This window comes from Coregonus clupeaformis, chromosome 21, assembly GCF_020615455.1.
Source record: "Coregonus clupeaformis isolate EN_2021a chromosome 21, ASM2061545v1, whole genome shotgun sequence".
Classification (NCBI taxonomy): Eukaryota; Metazoa; Chordata; class Actinopteri; order Salmoniformes; family Salmonidae; genus Coregonus; species Coregonus clupeaformis.
Window position 1 is genome coordinate 6586754 of NC_059212.1, and position 22098 is coordinate 6608851.

At 41.4% G+C, this 22098-nt stretch overlaps 1 protein-coding gene across 2 annotated transcripts; it reads right to left on the minus strand.

The window, feature by feature from the left end:
* Positions 1 to 13647: 13647 nt before the first annotated feature.
* On the minus strand, positions 13648 to 19138 carry LOC121539015 (protein delta homolog 1). 2 transcript variants are annotated; one of them, XM_041847189.2, is made up of 6 exons: positions 18935 to 19138; positions 18416 to 18495; positions 18140 to 18203; positions 17676 to 17806; positions 16941 to 17082; positions 13648 to 16067 (listed from the first exon to the last, which is right to left on the minus strand). In XM_041847189.2, exons 2-6 carry the CDS (start codon positions 18483 to 18485, stop codon positions 15260 to 15262), a joined length of 1215 nt encoding a protein of 404 aa, XP_041703123.1. In that variant the 5' UTR covers positions 18486 to 18495; positions 18935 to 19138; the 3' UTR covers positions 13648 to 15259. The 2 variants fall into 2 exon arrangements, with proteins under 2 accessions (XP_041703123.1, XP_041703122.1); XM_041847188.2 differs by having other exon boundaries at positions 18865 to 19137.
* Between the last annotated feature and the right edge of the window lie 2960 nt (positions 19139 to 22098).

Sequence of the window (22098 nt, forward strand, 5' to 3'; positions counted from 1 at the left end):
CATTAAATGGCTGTTATCTAGTCAGGATCATTAAATGTCTGTTATTTAGTCAGGATCATTAAATGTCTGTTATCTAGTCAGGATCATTAAATGTCTGTTATTTAGTCAGGATCATTAAATGTCTGTTATTTAGTCAGGATCATTAAATGTCTGTTATTTAGTCAGGATCATTAAATGTCTGTTATTTAGTCAGGATCATTAAATGGCTGTTATTTAGTCAGGATCATTAAATGGCTGTTATCTAGTCAGGATCATTAAATGGCTGTTATCTAGTCAGGATCATTAAATGGCTGTTATCTAGTCAGGATCATTAAATGACTGTTATTTAGTCAGGATCATTAAATGTCTGTTATGTAGTCAGGATCATTACTAGATGATAATAAGGATGGGGTCATGCATGCCGTGACAAGTCTTATAACAGATTATAACTACATCACAATGCAGTATACCTGTAGGCTTTAAGTAAAGTGTTACAAAGTTTTTTCTTCTCCATGCTAAAAGTAGCAAGCAACATGTTTATGCATTCAGAATGACCCATAAATTCCAGTTTTATAAGTCTGGTAATGAGTACACACACGTAAACAATACAACAACAAAAAATGTATTTGGATACTTGCAATAATTACATGTTTTTTAATGTAAGCTGGACATTTAGCAGGAATTTCAAGTGAAACAAAGAACTCATTCAGCATTCCGATGTTTGTTGTCAGGAACTTGGGGTCCTTAATTACTAGGATTTAGTGCAGAAGGGTTTGCTGGAGATTTCCTTTTCTATGAAAAGGGCAAATGAGTGCACACTGCATTTCAAATAATAATCAACATCTATTTTTAATCAGGGGACATTTCTCCTGAGGGCCGGTCAGACCTAGCTTTGATCAGTGTCTTCAGAAAGGTGTTTCAGTATTTATTAGGGTTGTGCTACATTAAAGCGTATGCTGTCAAGAGCTAGTGATACATCAATACATTTTTTACACATACAGTATGCATTTTAAAGGGGCAATCTGCAGTTGCTACGTCCATTTTTCGACTTTAAAATAATGATATGTACCCATTAATTCTTAAAGAATATAACTTATAGATGCCTCGTGAGCTTAGTTCAACTGTCGTCCCCCATCAGAACCCAAACATATATGTTTGTTTTATTCCTTTGTTTGTAAACGATGTATCCATAGCTCTGTCCATGAGTTTGAGAGTGCTTACATTTCTCCAGACCCATCCCTCAGTGGTGGGGTAGTCTCGCTTAGCCATGCCTCCAAATCACGTTATTGTTATCGTTTCAATTGCAGATTGCCCCTCTAAACCTTTTAGCTAAAACACCAGTTTGCTAATTTTTGCTTATACAGTGCCTAGAGAAAGTATACAAGGGCAACTGATACATACATTTTTCACATACATCTTTATGCCATTGGATCTTTAAACTTTTTAGGTAAGGCGCTAGTTTGCTAATTTTGGCTTAAACAGTGTCTAGAGCAATTATACAGCCCTTGGCAAAGTTTTTACATTTAGTTTTCTTACAGCCTGGAACTGAGACACATTAAGGCCAGGATCCAATCCGATGGGAGTTACAGTATAGAGCAGCACACTGTCCAGTGCAGTCCTCTACAATGCACATTGGATTGAATCCCGGCCTAAAGCTACAGTCAGGGATCTGGGAATCTGTTCAATGGTCATTTCAATTCTTGATATTTACCCCTTTATTCTTGAAGAAAATGACTTATAAATGCATCATGTGCTTAGTACAAGCGTCCTTCTCTAAAGATAAGGTTGTATCACTCCATTACAACAAAAATGTAAACAAACAATAGTTTCTAAATATTTTTAGGGCCAGGATTCAATCAGATCAGCGGTATTCAGCGTTAGCTGACAAACACATAGCTTCTCTTTGCTTTTGTTAAGGTGATGGTGGAGGTGTAACTGTGTTAAAGTAGAGCGGTCAAATCCACAAGCTCCTTGCGTTACCTATCGCGGACATTACAAGTCGCATTAGTAGAAATCCCATACAGCCTTGTTATAAGTTTGAACATTTGAATGTGTGATGTAATCTACACCTCAATTAGGCTGATATAAATTCCTATTATTTTGTTTAATTATTTAAGATATGAGTGTCATTATTTCAACTAACAAAAATATAAACGCAACATGTAAAGTGTTGGTCCCATGTTTCATGAGGTGAAATAAAAGATCCCAGAAATGTTCCATACGCACAAAAAGTTTATTTCTCTCAAATTCTGTGCACAAATTTGTTTACATCCCTGTTAGTGAGCATTTCTCATTTGCCAAGATAATCCATCCACTTGACAGTTGTGGCATATCAAGAAGCTGATTAAATTGCATGATCATTTTACAGGTGCACCTTGTGCTGGGGACAATAAAAGGCAACTCTAAAATGTGCAGTTTTGTCACACAACACAATGCCACAGATGTCTCAAGTTTTGAGGGAGCATGCAATTGGCATGCAGACTGCAGGAATGTCCACCAGAGCTGTTGCCAGAGAATGTTATGTTCATTTGCTATTGCTACGTCCATTTTTCGACTTTAAAATAATGATATATACCCATTAATTCTTAAAGAATAGAACTTATAGATGCCTCGTGAGCTTAGTTCAACTGTCATACCCCATCAGAACCAAAATATATACGTTTGTTTTATTCCTTTGTTTGTAAACGATGTATCCATAGCTGACTGCAGGAATGTCCACCAGAGCTGTTGCCAGAGAATTTTATGTTCATTTCTCTACCAAAAGCTGCCTCCAACGTCATTTTAGAGAATTTAGCAATATGTCCAACCGGCCTCTCAACCACAGACCACGTGTAACCACCCCAGCCCAGGACCTCCACGTCCGACTTCTTCACCTGCTGGATCATCTGAGACGAGCCACCCAGACAACTGATGAAACTGAGGAGTATTTCTGTCTGTAATAAAGCCCTTTTATGGGAAAATACTCATTCTGATTGGCTGGGCCTGGCTCCCCAGTGGGTGGGCCTTGCTCCCAAGTGGGTGGGCCTATGCCCTCCCAGGCCCACCCATGGCTGCACCCCTGCCCATTCATTTGAAATCCATAGATTAGAGCCTAATGAATTTGTTTCAACTGACTGATTTCCTTATATGAACTGTAACTCAGTAAAATCGTTGAAATTGTTGCATGTTGCGTTTATATTTTCGGTCGAAAGCCAAGTTAACAAACAGATCATCGACCATTTCGAATACCACCGTACCTTCTCCGCTATGCAATCCGGTTTCCGAGCTGGTCACGGGTGCACTTCAGCCACGCTCAAGGTCCTAAACGATATTATAACCGCGATTGATAATAGACAGTACTGTGCAGCCGTCTTCATCGACCTGGCCAAGGCTTTCGACTCTGTCAACCACCGCATTCTTATTGGCAGACTAAATAGCCTTGGTTTCTCAAATGACTGCCTCGCCTGGTTCACCAACTACTTCTCAGATAGAGTTCAGTGTGTCAAATCGGAGGGCCTGTTGTCTGGACCTATGGCAGTCTCTATGGGGGTGCCACAGGGTTCAATTCTTGGGCCGACACTTTTCTCCGTGTATATCAATGATGTCGCTCTTGCTGCTGGTGACTCTCAGATCCACCTCTACGCAGACGACACCATTTTGTATACATCTGGCCCTTCATTGGACACTGTGTTAACAAACCTCCAAACGAGCTTCAATGCCATACAACAATCCTTCAGTAGCCTTCAACTGCTCTTAAACACTAGTAAAACTAAATGCATGCTTTTCAATCGAACGCTGCTAGCACCCGCCCACCCGACTAGAATCACCACTCTCGACGGGTCTGACCTAGAGTATGTGGACAACTACAAATATCTAGGTGTCTGGTTAGACTGTAAACTCAACTTCCAGACTCACATAAAGAATCTCCAATCCAAAGTTAAATCTAGAATCGGCTTCCCTATTTCGCAACAAAGCCTCCTTCACTCATGCTGCCAAACATGCCCTCGTAAAACTGACTATCCTACCGATCCTTGACTTCGGCGATGTCATTTACAAAATAGCCTCCAACACTCTACTCAGCAAATTGGATGTAGTCTATCACAGTGCCATCCGTTTTGTCTCCAAAGCCCCATACACTACCCACCACTGTGACCTGTACGCTCTTGTTGGCTGGTCCTCACTACATGTTCGTCGTCAAACCCACTGGCTCCAGGCCATCTATAAATCACTGCTAGGCAAATCCCCGCCTTATCTTAGCTCATTGGTCACCATAGCAGCACCCACCCGTAGTCTGCGCTCCAGCAGGTATATCTCTCTGGTCATTCCCAAAGCCAACACCTCCTTTGGCCGCCATTCCTTCCAGTTCTCTGCTGCCAATGACTGGAACGAATTGCAAAAATCTCTGAAGCTGGAGACTCTTATCTCCCTCAATAACTTTAAGCATCAGTTGTCAGAGCACCTTACCGATCACTGCACCTGTACACAGCCCATCTGAAATTAGCCCACCCAACTACCTCATCCCTATATTGTTATTTATTTTGCTCTTTTGCACCCCAGTATCTCTATTTGCACATAATCTCTTGCACATCTAGCATTCCAGTGTTAATACTATTGTAATTATTCTGCACTATAGCCTATTTATTGCCTTACCTCCATAACTTGCTACATTTGCACACACTGTATATATATTTTTCTGTTGTATTTCTGACTTTATGTTTTTTTTTACCCCATATGTAACTCTGTGTTGTTTTTATTGCACTACTTTGCTTTATCTTGGCCAGGTCGCAGTTGTAAATGAGAACCTGTTCTCAACTGGCTTACCTGGTTAAATAAAGGTGAAATAAATAAAAAAAATTCGGTCAGCATATATAGTCGGTCTGAACCAAGTTCCTCCTTCCTTCAGCTACACAGGTTACAGCTGATCTGATGAATCCTGGCCTAAAACTATGTGGATGTCACAGATGGGGACATCCTAAATCATGCCACTTCGATACAGCTACGACTTTTTGTAGCAGGTTAGGAGAACGTACACAGCAGGTTAGGAGAATGAACGCAGTAGCAGGTTAGGATAATTAGGTTAAGGTTAGGTAAAGGGTTCGCAAAAATACTCCCTTAACCTGCTATGAAAAGTCACTTGTATCGAAGTGTTTTTAGGGAGTCCCCTAATGGATGGTCAGTCCTTGCATCTCTAGAAATTGAAAGGGGTTGCATTTCCCAAAAACAAATGACTGAAGCTTGAAGCTGCAGCTATACTGCATTGATAGAGTTACTTTGTCTTTATAATACAACTTCCATACAGTAGGGCTTTTCAGGTCTTTTCAGTGGCGTACTTGTGTGCCTCAAGGCACGTTGAGGATTAAATAAGTACATTTCAAGTTTATGTCCCATTTTATGTGAGTCTGCAGTTTAGAGTAGGCTGATTTACAGTGGGGAAAAAAAGTATTTAGTCAGCCACCAATTCTGCAAGTCCTCCCGCTTAAAAAGATGAGAGAGGCCTGTAATTTTCATCATAGGTACATGTCAACTTTGACAGACAAAATGAGATTATTTTTCTCCAGAAAATCACATTGTAGGATTTTTTATGAATTTATTTGCAAATTATGGTGGAAAATAAGTATTTGGTCAATAACAAAAGTTTCTCAATACTTTGTTATATACCCTTTGTTGGCAATGACACAGGTCAAACGTTTTCTGTAAGTCTTCACAAGGTTTTCACACACTGTTGCTGGTATTTTGGCCCATTCCTCCATGCAGATCTCCTCTAGAGCAGTGATGTTTTGGGGCTGTCGCTGGGCAACACGGACTTTCAACTCCCTCCAAAGATTTTCTATGGGGTTGAGATCTGGAGACTGGCTAGGCCACTCCAGGACCTTGAAATGCTTCTTACGAAGCCACTCCTTCGTTGCCCGGGAGGTGTGTTTGGGATCATTGTCATGCTAAAAGACCCAGCCACGTTTCATCTTCAATGCCCTTGCTGATGGAAGGAGGTTTTCACTCAAAATCTCACGATACATGGCCCCATTCATTCTTTCCTTTACACGGATCAGTCGTCCTGGTCCCTTTGCAGAAAAAACAGCCCCAAAGCATGATGTTTCCACCCCCATGCTTCACAGTAGGTATGGTGTTCTTTGGATGCAACTCAGCATTCTTTGTCCTCCAAACACGATGAGTTGAGTTTTTACCAAAAAGTTCTATTTTGGTTTCATCTGACCATATGACATTCTCCCAAACTTCAGACGGGCCTGGACATGTACTGGCTTAAGCAGGGGGACACGTCTGGCAATGCAGGATTTGAGTCCCTGGCGGAGTAGTGTGTTACTGATGGTAGGCTTTGTTACTTTGGTCCCAGCTCTCTGCAGGTCATTCACTAGGTCCCCCGTGTGGTTCTGGGATTTTTGCTCACCGTTCTTGTGATCATTTTGACCCCACGGGGTGAGATCTTGCGTGGAGTCCCAGATCGAGGGAGATTATCAGTGGTCTTGTATGTCTTCCATTTCCTAATAATTGCTCCCACAGTTGATTTCTTCAAACCAAGCTGCTTCCTATTGCAGATTCAGTCTTCCCCAGCCTGGTGCAGGTCTACAATTTTGTTTCTGGTGTCCTTTGACAGCTCTTTGGTCTTGACCATAGTGGAGTTTGGAGTGTGACTGTTTGAGGTTGTGGACAGGTGTCTTTTATACTGATAACAAGTTCAAACAGGTGCCATTAATACAGGTAACGAGTGGAGGACAGAGGAGCCTCTTAAAGAAGAAGTTACAGGTCTGTGAGAGCCAGAAATCTTGCTTGTTTATAGGTGACCAAATACTTATTTTCCACCATAATTTGCAAATAAATTCATTAAAAATCCTACAATGTGATTTTCTGGATTTTTTTTCTCAATTTGTCTGTCATAGTTGACGTGTACCTATGATGAAAATGACAGGCCTCTCTCATCTTTTTAAGTGGGAGAACTTGCACAATTGGTGGCTGACTAAATACTTTTTTCCCCCACTGTAACAGTAATTCATGAGTCGAATAGAAACAAGTTGGATGTGCCAAAAACATTCATTACTGAAGTTAGAAGCTGCAGCTATAAGATACAACTATCATTCTCTTTTTACAGCTACTCCCCTATCCACTTGTACAGACTCCTAAGCATACAGTGCCTTGCTAAAGTATTCAGACCCCTTGGATTTCTTCACATTTTATTGTGGTACAAAGTGGGATTCAAATTAATTTAATTGACAGTTTTTGTCAACAATCTGCAAAATACTCTGTAATGTTAAAGTGGAATATTTTTTTTATATGTATATATTTTAAGATGAATTCAAATTAAATAACTAAAATATAGTCGTTGCATGAGTATTCAGCTCTCTGAGTCAGTACATGTTACAAACACCTTTGGCATCGATTACAGCTGTGAGTCTTCTTGGGTAAGTCTATAACAGCTTTGCACACCTGGATTATTCTTTTAAAAATTCTTCAAGCTCTGTCAAGATGTTGGGGATTATGGGTAGATAGCAATTGTCAAGTTTTGCCATAGATTTTCAAGCGGATTTAAGTCAAAACTGTAACTTGGCCACTCAGAAACATTAACTGTCTTCTTGGTAAGCAACTCCAGTATAGATTTGGCTTTTTTTCCTCTAGGATTTTTCCTGTGTTTAGCTCCATCCTGTTTATTTTTATCCTGAAAAACTCCCAAGTATTTGCTGATGTCAAGCATACCCATATCATAATGCAACCATGCTTGAAAAGAAGGAGGCAGTTACTCAGTGATGTGTTTGTTGGATCTGCCCCAAACATAAGGCTTTACATTTAGGCCACAAAGTGTTTTCCTTTGCTGTGTTTTTTTGCAGTATTACTTTAGTGCCTTCTTCCATACAAGATGCATATTTTTGAATATTCTGTATATTTGTATTCTTCTTTTCACTCTGTCGTTTAGATCATTATTGTGGAGTCACTACAATGTTGTTGAGCCATCGTCAGTTTTCTTCCATCACAGCCATTGAACTCTGTAACGGTTTTAAAATCACCAATGGTCTCATGGTGACATCCCTGAGCAGTTTCCTTCCTGTCATGCAGCTCAGTTCAGAAGGACGACTGCATCTTTGATGTGTCTGGGTGGTTTAAGACATCCTCCATAGCAGAATTATTAACTTGACCACTCTTTAAGATGTATTTTATGTCTGATTTGTTATTGTTACCCATCTACCAATCACTGCCCTTTTTTTATGAGGCTTTCGACCCTGGTCTTTGTAGTTGAATCTGTGCTTGAAATTCAATACTTGACTGAGGGACCTTACAGATGTTGTATGTATGGGGGACAGAGGAAGGGTTAGTCAATAAAAAATCATGTCAACCCCTATTATTTCACACAGAGTCCATGTAACTTATTATGTGATTTGTTAAGCCACATTTTACTCCTGAACTAATTTAGGCTTGCCTAAACGAAGTTGTTGAATACTTATGCAATTACTATATTTTAGTTATTAATTTCTTATTAATCTTTTTTTTTTTACTTCCACTTTGACATTACAGAGTATTTTGTGTAGATTGTTGACAACAACTAACAAATAAATCAATTTTAATCCCACTTTGTAACACAATAAAATGTGAAGAAATCCAAGGGGTCTGAATACTTTTGCAGAGTAGTATATGCATAAATTGTTCTCAGTGTGAAATATGACTGTTCGCAGCAACTGCACCCAGAGGTACTAAAAAGGCCTGGCTGTTGTTCTCTCCCGAGACGGAGAGGTGAAGAGTCAGGTCCTGTTCGAGCTCACTGACATATTGATAGCAGACGGGTTAGGGCCTTTTTCCGTCAGCCATCATCTGGAAAGCATCAGTATTTATGTGCACTGTGGACAAGGGGTACCTGTTAAAATGATGTATTGAATTAAGCCACGTATACCCCTGAAAAGAAAAACACGAGGGGAATGCTTTGAATTGGGCATGTTGCCACAGGCTATGGCTTTCCTGTAACATCGGGCTGGGGGAATAGCTCGGGTCAGAAGTCACAGGTGGTTCTGGGCCTGTTTTATGACTGTATGGGAACACAGCTCCATGATAGATGTGCTGAGACGTCATTTGGCTTTTCAGAGGCCCTTTGAAGGTAACGAGGCCCCTCTCTCCACGGCCATAATTCCAAAATGAAGGAACCTCTGGTGGGATGGGGGGCCTCTGGCTAAGGTAGAGGAGAAGAGAGCACAGAACGGCCACGGTCACATTGGCTTCTTTCATTCCTACGATTTTGTTGTTGAATAACACCGACGGCTGTGGTCTTCAGTACAGGACATCCCTCAGACCTTTATACTACTTTGTACGACTAGGCTTACTACCTGACGTGTATGGAAGTGCAGCAGTGTACCGGCACGGCACTGACTGTGAGGGAACGCATTCTCACACAGACTAGTTACAGTAGCTTCATTCTATACAGTAACTTTATGGCAGGCCTTAAAATGTTTCATAAAGTCTGTCAATATGACATCAGAAATCCTGCCACACAGCAATGCCACACAGCACTGTGCAGAGGTATCCAAAATAGGAATCGTCACTGTTGTGGATTTTTTTATGATGTTGTCTTCTATTTTTGTTTTCACACATATAGTCATAAATCTTATCCTATATTGACTCTGTGGTCATCACCATCAAATATAGATGGATAGATGGATAGATGTTGCTACTGTAAGAGTGTCAATGTCATTTAGCAGACTTACAAGAGCAATAGGGTTAAGTGCCGTGCTCAAGGGCACATCGACATACTTTTTACCCAGTCGGCTTCGGGACTCGAACCAGCGACATCTCAGCTCCTGGCTCAACGCTCTTAACTGCTAGGCTACCTGCCCAACTTGGCTTGTCGCTCAAGGCCCTCTCATCCATCCGATAGTCCTATGAAACCTTAGCCTGCTGTGATCTTTTCTTTTGGACGGCTGATGACACCTACTGGACATACTCCGCATCACAGTTTAAACCAGGCCTCTCCAGCCCTGTTCCTGGAGAGATACCCTCCTGTACGTCTTCTCTCCAGCCCTGTTCCTGGAGAGATACCCTCCTGTATGTGTTCTCTCCAGCCCTGTTCCTGGAGAGATACCCTCCTGTACGTCTTCTCTCCAGCCCTGTTCCTGGAGAGATACCTTCCTGTACGTCTTCTCTCCAGCCCTGTTCCTGGAGAGATACCCTCCTGTACGTCTTCTCTCCAGCCCTGTTCCTGGAGAGATACCCTCCTGTAGGCAGTGGTGGAAAAAGTACCCAATTGTCATACTTGAGTAAAAGTAAAGATACCTTAATAGAAAATGACTCAAGTAAAAGTGAAAGTCCCCAAGTAAAATACTACTTGAGTAAAAGTGAAAAAAAGTATTTGGTTTTAAATATACTTTTGAATCAAAAGTAAAGGTATAAATCATTTCAAATTCCTTTTATTAAGCAAACCAGACGGCACCATTTTCATGTTTTTAGGTGTTGTAGGTGTTCACTCCAGCCCTGTTCCTGGAGACATACCCTCCTGTACGTGTTCTCTCCAGCCCTGTTCCTGGAGACATACCCTCCTGTATATGTTCACTCCAGCCCTGTTCCTGAAGAGATTCCCTCCTGTAGGTGTTCACTCCAACCTGTTCCTGGAGACATACCCTCCTATACGTGCTCTCTCCAGCCCTGTTCCTGGAGACCTACCCTCCTGTACGTGTTCTCTCCAGCCCTGCTCCTGGAGACATACCCTCATGTACGTGTTCTTTCCAGTCCTGTTCCTGGAGAGATACCCTCCTGTAGGTGTTCTCTCCAGCCCTGTTCCTGGAGAGATACCCTCCTGTAGGTGTTCACTCCAACCTGTTCCTGGAGACATACCCTCCTATACGTGTTCTCTCCAGCCCTGTTCCTGGAGACATACCCTCCTGTACGTGTTCTCTCCAGCCCTGCTCCTGGAGACATACCCTCCTGTACGTGTTCTTTCCAGTCCTGTTCCTGGAGACATACCCTCCTGTAGGTGTTCTCTCCAGCCCTGTTCCTGGAGAGATACCCTCCTGTACGTGTTCTCTCTAGCCCTTTTCCTGGAGACATTCCCTCCTGTACGTGTTCTCTCCAGTCCTGTTCCTGGAGAAATACCCTCCTGTACGTGTTCTCTCCAGTCCTGTTCCTGGAGAGATACCCTCCTGTAGGTGTTCACTCCAGCTCTGTTCCTGGAGAGATACCCAACTGTACATGTTCACTCCTACCTGTTCCTGGAGACATACCCTCCTGTACGTGTTCTCTCCAGCCCTTTTCCTGGAGACATACCCTCCTGTACGTATTCTCTCCAGTCCTGTTCCTGGAGAGATACCCAACTGTAGGTGTTCACTCCAGCCCTGGCCCTGGTTTAAATGTAGGCTGCATGTACTGTACCATATAGCAGGGTCAAAAATATAAATAGTAAAGTAAAGTACAGATACCCCAGAAAAACGACTTAAGTAGTACTTTAAAGTATTTTTACTTAAGTACTTTACACCACTGCAAATAACCAAATAACCGATTAGTCAGATGCTTATTACATTTATTTGTTAATATTCTATGTACAGTGAGGGAAAAAAGTATTTGATCCCCTGCTGATCTTGTACGTTTGCCCACTGGCAAAGACATGATCAGTCTATAATTTTAATGGTAGGTTTATTTGAACAGTGAGAGACAGAATAACAACAAAAATATCCAGAAAAACGCATGTCAAAAATGTTATAAATTGATTTGCATTTTAATGAGGGAAATAAGTATTTGACCCCTCTGCAAAACCCTTGTTGGCAATCACAGAGGTCAGAAGTTTCTTGTAGTTGTCCACCAGGTTTGCACACATCTCAGGAGGGATTTTGTCCCACTCCTCTTTGCAGATCTTCTCCAAGTCATTAAGGTTTTGAGGCTGACGTTTGGCAACTCGAACCTTCAGCTCCCTCCACAGATTTTCTATGGGATTAAGGTCTGGAGACTGGCTAGGCCACTCCAGGACCTTAATGTGCTTCTTCTTGAGCCACTCCTTTGTTGCCTTGGCCGTGTGTTTTGGGTCATTGTCATGCTGGAATACCCATCCACGACCCATTTTCAATGCCCTGGCTGAGGGAAGGAGGTTCTCACCCAAGATTTGACGGTACATGGCCCCATCCATCGTCCCTTTGATGCGGTGAAGTTTTCCTGTCCCCTTAGCAGAAAAACACCCCCAAAGCATAATGTTTCCACCTCCATGTTTGACGGTGGGGATGGTGTTCTTGGGGTCATAGGCAGCATTCCTCCTCCTCCAAACACGGCGAGTTGAGTTGATGCCAAAGAGCTCGATTTTGGTTTCATCTGACCACAACACTTTCACCAAGTTCTCCTCTGAATCATTCAGATGTTCATTGGCAAACTTCAGACGGGCCTGTATATGTGCTTTCTTGAGCACGGGGACCTTGCGGGCGCTGCAGGATTTCAGTCCTTCACAGCGTAGTGTGTTACCAATTGTTTTCTTGGTGACTATGGTCCTAGCTGCCTTGAGATCATTGACAAGATCCTCCCGTGTAGTTCTGGGCTGATTCCTCACCGTTCTCATGATCATTGCAACTCCAAGAGGTGAGATCTTGCATGGAGCCCCAGGCCGAGGGAGATTGACAGTTATTTTGTGTTTCTTCCATTTGCGAATAATCGCACCAACTGTTGTCACCTTCTCACCACGCTGCTTGGCGATGGTCTTGTAGCCCATTCCAGCCTTGTGTAGGTCTACAATCTTGTCCCTGACATCCCTGGAGAGCTCTTTGGTCTTGGCCATGGTGGAGAGTTTGGAATCTGATTGATTGATTGCTTCTGTGGACAGGTGTCTTTATACAGGTAACAAGCTGAGATTAGGAGCACTCCCTTTAAGAGTGTGCTCCTAATCTCAGCTTGTTACCTGTATAAAAGACACCTGGGAGCCAGAAATCTTTCTGATTGAGAGGGGGTCAAATACTTATTTCCCTCATTAAAATGCAAATCAATTTATAACATTTTTGACATGTGTTTTTCTGGAATTTTTTGTTGTTATTCTGTCTCTCACTGTTCAAATAAACCTACCATTAAAATTATAGACTGATCATTTCTTTGTCAGTGGGCAAACTTACAAAATCAGCAGGGGATCAAATACTTTTTTCCCTCACTATAGATAATACTGTATGTTAGATGTGGCTGAAAAATACATAATAAGGTAGTGTATTAATTTGTAAGGTATACATGAATATGTCAATAGTTAAGTTTGTAAATAACTTTGCAGGTTTGTAGGCTAATTTATAAAAGTCCAGTGGTGTTTATTTCATTGGTTGATTGGTTGATACAGGGTGATACATACTCCACAAGGTGGTGGCAAAGACCATTTAGTAAAATCTGCTCCGGGATGTGATACAGGAACCCACACAATGATCTGGGCCTGTATTCACAAAGTGTCTCAGAGTAGGAGTGTTGATCTAGGAGCAGTTTAGCCTTTTAGATCATAATGAATAATATTATAAGGACAGATCCTAGATATACACTCCTACTCTGATAGGCTTTGTGGATACAGGCCCAGAATACATCCGAAACTGACCAGGATAGGACGTTTATTTAACCTTTTCTTGATCCAGGTTTGTCTCCTTGAGATAAAAAATCTATTTTGACCTGTAAATTGAAACATAATTTAGGATGGCTGTCAGGCTGTGGGTACAGTATTTGAGAAATGAAGACAACAATAAATGCCTCCTCTGACAAGACGAGTAGGTACTGGTTTATATTTTTATTGTCAAAGCTCAAGAAAAACACAATAAGCAATATTCTACCAAACCACAGTAAAAGCACATAGCACTGTAACATGTACCGAGGATGGATAAGAAGCCCTTTCCCATCTGGCAAAACCACTGAATTAACGTTCTGTGAAAGTCCTATTTCAACGCACCTGACGATGAATATCAATGCTTTTTTAATTATTTTTTTAAATGTTTTGTCAACATTTTTACCTATATTTCAACCACAAATCAATTACAGGATTTCAAGGTTTGGTTTATTTCAAGGTGAAATCACGTTTTAATTAAACCTGGTTAAAACTAAATATGAATGTTGATTTGATGTTGACGTCAGGTCTTTGACCGGTGGGTTATAATTAACCAAATGTTACCAATAAGAGTACGACTTGTGTTTTATGCAATGTTTATGGTTTGAAATGAATGACATGTGGCAGAATACTTTAGAGAGTGAAAATTGGGTACCCAATTTCCTGCCGGTTCCCCAACCACACAAACACAAGATCCTATTTTTGTTGTTGACATTTCCAGTGATTAATGGCTCCAACCCACATTTTCTTGGCCTGGAAAAGTAAACTAAAGCCACCCACAGTTAATCATATTTTGCCCTCAAACATACTGCAGGGGTCGATGTTTGTGTTGTGGTATGAACTCATATCAGAAATTGGATGGAGATTTGTTCAAAGCAGGAGTTTGCAGTCACATTAATATTTGTAAATACACTTGCTGAATTATAGAGTTGAGTGCTTTGAAATAATACTTATTTAGACATAAAATGGGATACATATCTAAAGTACTATAGCATCCACTACTGGTGGTACGTAACAATTGTATTATGTTCATTACAGATTGACAATACTTGTTGATTTTTGGATAATATTTGTATAATAAGATTCAATCAATCAAAACTAAAAAGCAGTATAAATGCAAAAATGTGGTTCACTTGAAATGTAAAAGCAAATGTACTCCACTAATAACAATACGTAGAAGACAAACAAGTACAGCAATCTGAATATAAATAGAATCAAACCCTCAAAAGCACTGACTGGTCCTAGTCCAAAATATCAGCATATCGACAACAGGATTAGCCAATTGTAATTGTAACTTAAAGTCTGAAATTTGAACACGATTTGATGCATAATTGTCTACAGTATAAAGGAGGAAAGTAAAACATTCAATTAGTTCAGATCAAAAGCTTGCAGCATCAAACATTGAATAATTAAATCAGTTGTTTTGGTTACTTTGCTTTAAAAGCCCTTCTATGTCATAAGGTAACATCTGAAAGAAATAAAAACGATGTGGATGTCCTGAAATTCGGCAGGCACACATTCTTGACCTTCTTCTCCAGGTACAGTACCTGTACATCTTAGTATCAGGACACGGTTAAGTCCTCAATCCTCTTATTTGAGGAAAGTTCCACATACAGTGGATCACATTAGAATAGAATAACTGCATTTTTCAGAGAGGGAACCTCCGTTTTCTCTTTAAAAATCTATTTGAAATCCATGACCTCCTTCACTGGTTTTGTAGGTGTCCTTGCACACTCAAACACACTCCTTATGCAGACGGTCAGTCGAAAGACCAACATGTCAGATAGATGTGTAGTGTTTCCCAAAGCTGGTGAGCTTGATCTTCTCAGGGAGGATGATGTTGACAGAGTGGCCCCCCTCATCCTCACCGTAATTGGCTCTCAACAGATGTTCTCTCTGCTGGCGCACCAGATGGCTGTACTTGGCGTTGGCCATCCACGTCTCGCAGCGGTTGAAGAAGACAATACCTGTGGTTCCCAGGATCACCAGGCAGGTGAGCAGGCCCAGCATCCCGAAACAGATGAGCTGACTGCGGGTGACCAGGCTGGCGGCAGAGGTCGAGTGAACCGTCTCCTTCATGGGGATCTTGAGAAGGTCCCTCTCGGGGGGCCTTAGTAGTTTCTGGAAGGCGTGGGCAGGTATGCTGTAGTGTTGTGGGGAAAGACCCATGCCGGAGAGTTTGGCCGGCCTGAGTTTGCCTTTGGGCCTGTGTGGCTGCTGGGTAGGCATACATTCATGCCCAGTAAAGGTGCACCCTGGGAGGCACAGACAATGGTACGCCCCAGTCCTGTTCGTTTGGCTCCCCACCACGCAGGTGCCCCCGTTCCCACAGGGGGTGCTAGCACAGGGGGAGAGGGGGTCCACATGGGTGTTGTTGCAGGTGGGGCCGTCGAAGCCCGCGGGGCAGGTGCAGGTGAACGCAGGACCGTAGTCGGTGCAGTTGCCCCCGTTGAGGCAGGGGTTGGGATCACAGCTGTCAGTGTCAATCTCACAGAAGTCTCCAGCGAATCCGAGGGGACAGGAGCAGGAGGGGTAGGCTGCCAAGCCATCGGCGTCGGCGCAGGTGCCACCGTTTTGGCAGGGAGAGCTGAAGGGAAAAGCAGTTCACTTTGATTTCTCTCTAAAGTCCACAGTATAAAACTGTACCACGGATTATGGCAACATACAAGAGCTCAAGAGATTTTTTAGATTTTTCTTTAATTTAGCGGTCACATCTCAGAGGTTGTGTTGCACTGTATTGGTCATACATGTGTAAGACCATTCAAATTATATATTTTGTTGTTAGCCAGTACTGTGCTCACAGCCACATGCTCACAGCCGTTCAAACAGTATGCCTGTTTAATCCTAATGCTGTTATACACAGTGAGTGCTATAGCAGAAGGCAATGATAACAATGGCTGCTTGCTCTAGACATTCACTCTAGACATTCACTCTAGACATTCACTCTAGACATTCACTCTAGACATTCACCAGACGGTTTTTGGTCCTTCTTTCAAAGCTTAATGAAGATCCATGATTCATGAGCTCCAATGTAGGCTCAGTGTTTAGGAGTCATTCTCAGAGTCCCCAAAAAAGAAAGGTACTATACATCTCCATGCAAATGTCCTTTCAGTTAGAGGATTTAAATAGAACTGACATTATTGCTTTTCATCTGAAGAGAAAGGACCCACAGACAGAGCTGTATTGAATTTCGGGTAGGGGTCCTCTCAAAGTCAATAACAGGTCAGTGTTACAAAGAGCAACCATAGTGGGATTCAGTGAGACTGTGGCCGTTAGACAGGCTGTATATCTATCAGTCTCCAGAGACAAGCCTGTGTCCATTTGAAAGGCGGAAGGGTTGATCCTCCAATGGATTCAATAGCACCTAATCTATTGAAAAAGCTTTAGAGATTAAGCGGTTTCCCAGAGTTTAATTGAAGGTTTTAATGAAGATAATGCAAACCATATCAGATTTTCATACCCGTTTGTTAGACATGGTCCCTTTTTCAGGTGGCAGCTCTCTCCTGTGTAACCAGGCAGACAAATGCAGAGGTATCCTCCCTGGCCAGTTTGAATGCATGTGGAGTTATCAGTGCATGGTTTAGATGAGCACTGGTTGGTGTCTGGAAAAAGTCGATAGTATGTTGTTGGGAGAGGTCATCACACACATCCGCACACACACACACACACACACACACACACACACACACACACACACACACACACACACACACACCTGTTATAATGTTATCGTCACAAGGTAAATTGAAAACAAACGAACCAGTGACAAGTAGACTACATTTGACACCTCCCCACCATGGTGTCTTTAAGTAAGTGGATCACATAGAGCCATCAGAGACAGGAAATACTATTTTCTTTATCTTTCCACCCTCAAACAGATGCTTTCTCTTTCAGCTCGAGGTAAAGGAAGTCATGTCAATGTATATAAATATACAGTATATTAAAGATAAAATTTAGTCTGTGCTATCAGTGGATCATTCAGCTGTGTCTTATGGGATCATACCTTATTCTCATGGTCAGGACTGACATTTGAGAGAAAAGTGGATTGGACAGATACCCACCTTGGTCACACTGGCTCCCCATCCAGCCCTCTTCACATATACGATACCCACCTTCACAGATACCCACCTTGGTCACACTGGCTCCCCATCCAGCCCTCTTCACATATACGATACCCACCTTCACAGATACCCACCTTGGTCACACTGGCTCCCCATCCAGCCCTCTTCACAGATGCACTGCCATGCTTTCTCACAAGTGCCATGAAGACAGCCAGGGAAGGGCATGCACTGTTTGCATGTTACCCCCTGCCAGCCTGGTTTGCATCTGAAAACATGATTCAGATGATGGGACCATTGTTATGCTTCACACATGTTTTTTCTCACACAGCTGGACTATTATTGGATGTTTCCACAGGGTGTATTACTGTATAATTGATTAGGAAAATTTGGATTTGGATATATTTGTAAACAATACATCTGACTTGGAATTAGCAGGATGAAAAACATTATTTTTGTTTGGTCTGTGCCGACTTGACTTTGTGGAAATGGAGTGAAATAGGATGAAAATGGGCTGCTTATGTTAATGAAACATGGTTGCTACAAAAATGTTACATAATCCGATGATATCTATTACATAATTTGTGTAGGATTTAATTACCTGCATTCCCCAGGCTTTTCACAGTAGCCGTGTTCAGGATTGCACCCTGCGCTGCATTCAAAAGCTTGGATATGTGAAAGAGAAAACACGAGATTAGCTATGAATTGCTTTTTTCAAAGACCTCAAAGGTAAAACAGAACAATCAATTAAAAGGAAAATACTCGCAGCTAGTAAGTGGTTTATTATTAAGTTATTAAATCTCAATGACAGCCTCTATGTAATTAGGGTACTATTGTTACACCTGTTAGACTATAATGGATGATGTGGTAAAATTACCTTTAGTGATGGCAACACTCAAGACCAGAAATAACCCAAATGTTCTCAGGCACATACTGATTTTCAGCATTCTTCTTCTCCTGTAAAATAGGCATTTGTCAAGTCGCAGCACAGTTTCTATTTTCTCTGTCAAAAATAACGACAGCGTTTGTAGGATAACCTATTGCGCTCAGCACGTCCAGTCTCTCGTCTCCAAAGAACAGGTTGACATAGTTGAAAAGTTGATGCAGGCATCAAATATGCGGGCATTCAACATCGGACCTGAAATAAAATGTGTCATGCCCGTGTTCTGAAAGAATAGCCTACACATCACGCGCTAAATAGCATTGGATACCCAATTAGGCAAGAGCACAAACGAAAATGCGACAAGCAGAACTATAGCCTAAAACGTTCCGATATTAACCTAAATCTTCACTATTAAATCAATAACTTTGCATACAACATTTTACCTATGTCGCTTAGTTGTTCCCCTAGCTAGTCAGTCATATTGGATGCGTCCAAGCATGGCACTATATTTACTGGAATAAAGACGGCAGTGTAGCTATTCAGACCGGAGGTTTTTGTGTGATAGAGGAGACTGCATAGTGGTCCACGCTTGGCTCCTCCCGTCTGATTTAGGCAAGGAGCTGTCCAGTACCCTGACCTCCTGAACACACGAGCTGAAAGGCGCACGTAGCCTAACATTATCTGTTCAATAACTTGCAGCGCAATCAATACAAACTTCTCAAAAGTATCGGGAGGGTTTGTTGCCGTTATCATTCATTCTCATTCTCTTTGTAAGATGTCATTGTTTATGATACAGTAACCATTTAAACACTTATTGTCATAAACAATTGTCTGGTCAATTCTACGAATATGCCAACTGAATTATATTCTACCCGCACTATTTCCAATTCTTTCCTCAGGCAAAATGGGTATTTTCTTGTGCCAAAAATACAGGGCTTAAGCTCAAAGCTCTAATTAACGGCGTTTTCCGTCTTCCCGGACTTTAATGGAACTGCAGTAGACTAGGGGAGGATGTATTACCATAGAAATATAATTAACAGAACGGGCATCTCCGTTTAAGTCAATGATGGCATAATTAGAAGGAAATGGCAGGAAATAAAAGCACGAAGTGTACCCTTCAATCTGTGCTGTGATTTGTTAAGAAAATTACAAAAAAATACATTCCATTGCATGACCCACATCAGTTTGCATGATTTGAATGGACATTCTACATTACCATGGCAATCCAGCATCAGTTGATAGAACATTCCAAAATAACATGGAAATTATTGCATCACAATACCAGGCAGCCATTGCGAGTGTACCCATGAGTTTACCAGTCAAATTGCCAGGTTTAGAGCGTCCAACCCGTTCTATTCATTCTATTTATATGGGTATTTTCAAGAAAACGTCACAATACCTTCGATTTGGCTGATGGGGGCCAAGGAGACCGACCCCAGCTCCGCTAAAACCATTGACAACTACATGCCGTTTTCAAGGGATTGTTAAATAAATGTTATAACTATTTGGTTTTAATATCATCACCTATTGAGCATAGTCAGAACTACACATTTCCGAATGCAAAACAATTGTGCACATTTATCTTTATTATCAGAGTTATACAGCAAGTAACTGCATGCTTTTCATGATCAGTAAACATCAATAATCACGTCATTTCAGATACGTGAAGGTGCCTATCCATTTGGCATTTAGCTAGCTAAGCAAACAACATAATAATTAGATTGCTTCATCAGAGATTAGGCTTTTGGAGAGATCTTGACATCGGCAAGTCCTTGTCCTGGTAAAGTTGTCAGTTTTCCTACTGTCATCACTCATCACCACTATAGATGGCAAGCAAATCAAACAATATTTGGATATAGTCATCTACTTTATCCCCTGAAAGTTCGCTTGTTAACTAGCCATAATGAAGTGATCTGTTATTAGCTAGCTGGGTCATTTCTACCATTAAGATCCCTTTTGGACCTCATAACGTTTGGTAAAAAAAAAAAAAATATATATATATATATATATATATATATATATACAGTACCAGTCAAAAGTTTGGACACACTTACTCATTCAAGGGTTTTTCTTTATTTTTACTATTTTTTACATTGTAGAATAATAGTGAAGACATCAAAACTATGAAATAAAACATTTGGAATCATGTAGTAACCAAAAAAGTGTTAAACAAATCAAAACATATTTTATATTTGAGATTCTTCAAATAGCCACCCTTTGCCTTGATGACAGCTTTGCTCACTCTTGGCATTCCCTCAACCAGCTTCACCTGGAATGTTTTCCAACAGTCTTAAAGGAGTTCCCACATATGCTGAGCACTTGTTGTCTGCTTTTCCTTCACTCTGGCGTCCGACTCATCCCAAACCATCTCAACTGGGTTGAGGTCAGGGGATTGTGGAGGCCAGGTCATCTGATGCAGCACTCCATCACTCTCCTTCTTGGAGGTGTGTTGGGTCATTGTCCTGTTGAAAAACAAATGATAGTCCCACTAAGCCCAAACCAGATGTGATGGCGTATCGCTGCAGAATGCTGTGGTAGCCATGCTGGTTAAATCGCAGACAGTGTCACCAGCAAAGCACCCCCACACCATAACACCTCCTCCTCCATATTTGACGGTGGGAAATACACATGCAGAGATCATCCGTTCACCCACACCACGTCTCACAAAGACACGGCGGTTGGAACCAAAAATTTCCAATTTGGACTCCAGACCAAAGGACAAATTACTACCGGTCTAATGTCCATTGCTCATGTTTCTTGGCACAAGCAGGTCTCTTCTTCTTATTGGTGTCCTTTAGCAGTGGTTTCTCTGCAGCAATTTGACCATGAAGCCCTGATTCACACAGTCCCCTCTGAACAGTTGATGTTGAGATGTGTCTGTTACTTGAACTCTGTGAAGCATTTATTTGGGTTGCAATTTCTGAGGCTGGTAACTCTAATTAACTTATCCGCTGCAGCAGAGGTAACTCTGGGTCTTCCATTCCTGCGGCGGTCCTCATGAGAGCCAGTTTCATCATAGCGCTTGATGGTTTATGCGACTGCACTTGAAGAAACTTTCAAAGTTCTTGAAAATTTCCGGATTGACTGACCTTCATGTCTTAAAGTAATGATGGACTGTCGTTTCTCTTTACTTATTTGAGCTGTTCTTGTCATAATATTGACTTGGTCTTTTACCAAATAGGGCTATCTTCTGTATATCACCCCTACCTTGTCACAACACAATTGATTGGCTCAAACGCATTAACCTCTTAAGGATCTGACCCTTTTTTTAAATTTTCGCCTAAAATGATATACCCAAATCTAATTGCCTGTAGCTCAGGACCTGAAGCAAGCATATGCATATTCTTGATCCCATTTAAAAGGAAAAACTTTGAAGTTTGTGGAAATGTGAACTAAATGTAGGAGAATATAACACATTAGATCTGGTAAAAGATAAAAAAAAAAAAAAAAAAAAAATGTTTTTTGTGTGTGTTTTTTTCATCATCTTTGAAATGCAAGAGAAAGGAAATATTGCAGTTTAGGCGCAATTTAGATTTTGGCCACTAGATGGCAGCAGTATGTGTGCAAAGATTCAAATTGACCCAGTGAAGCATTGCAATACTGGACTATTTTGTATCAAGTCTGCCCAAATGTGCCAGAATTGGTCAATTGATACATTTTCAAGTACATAACTATAG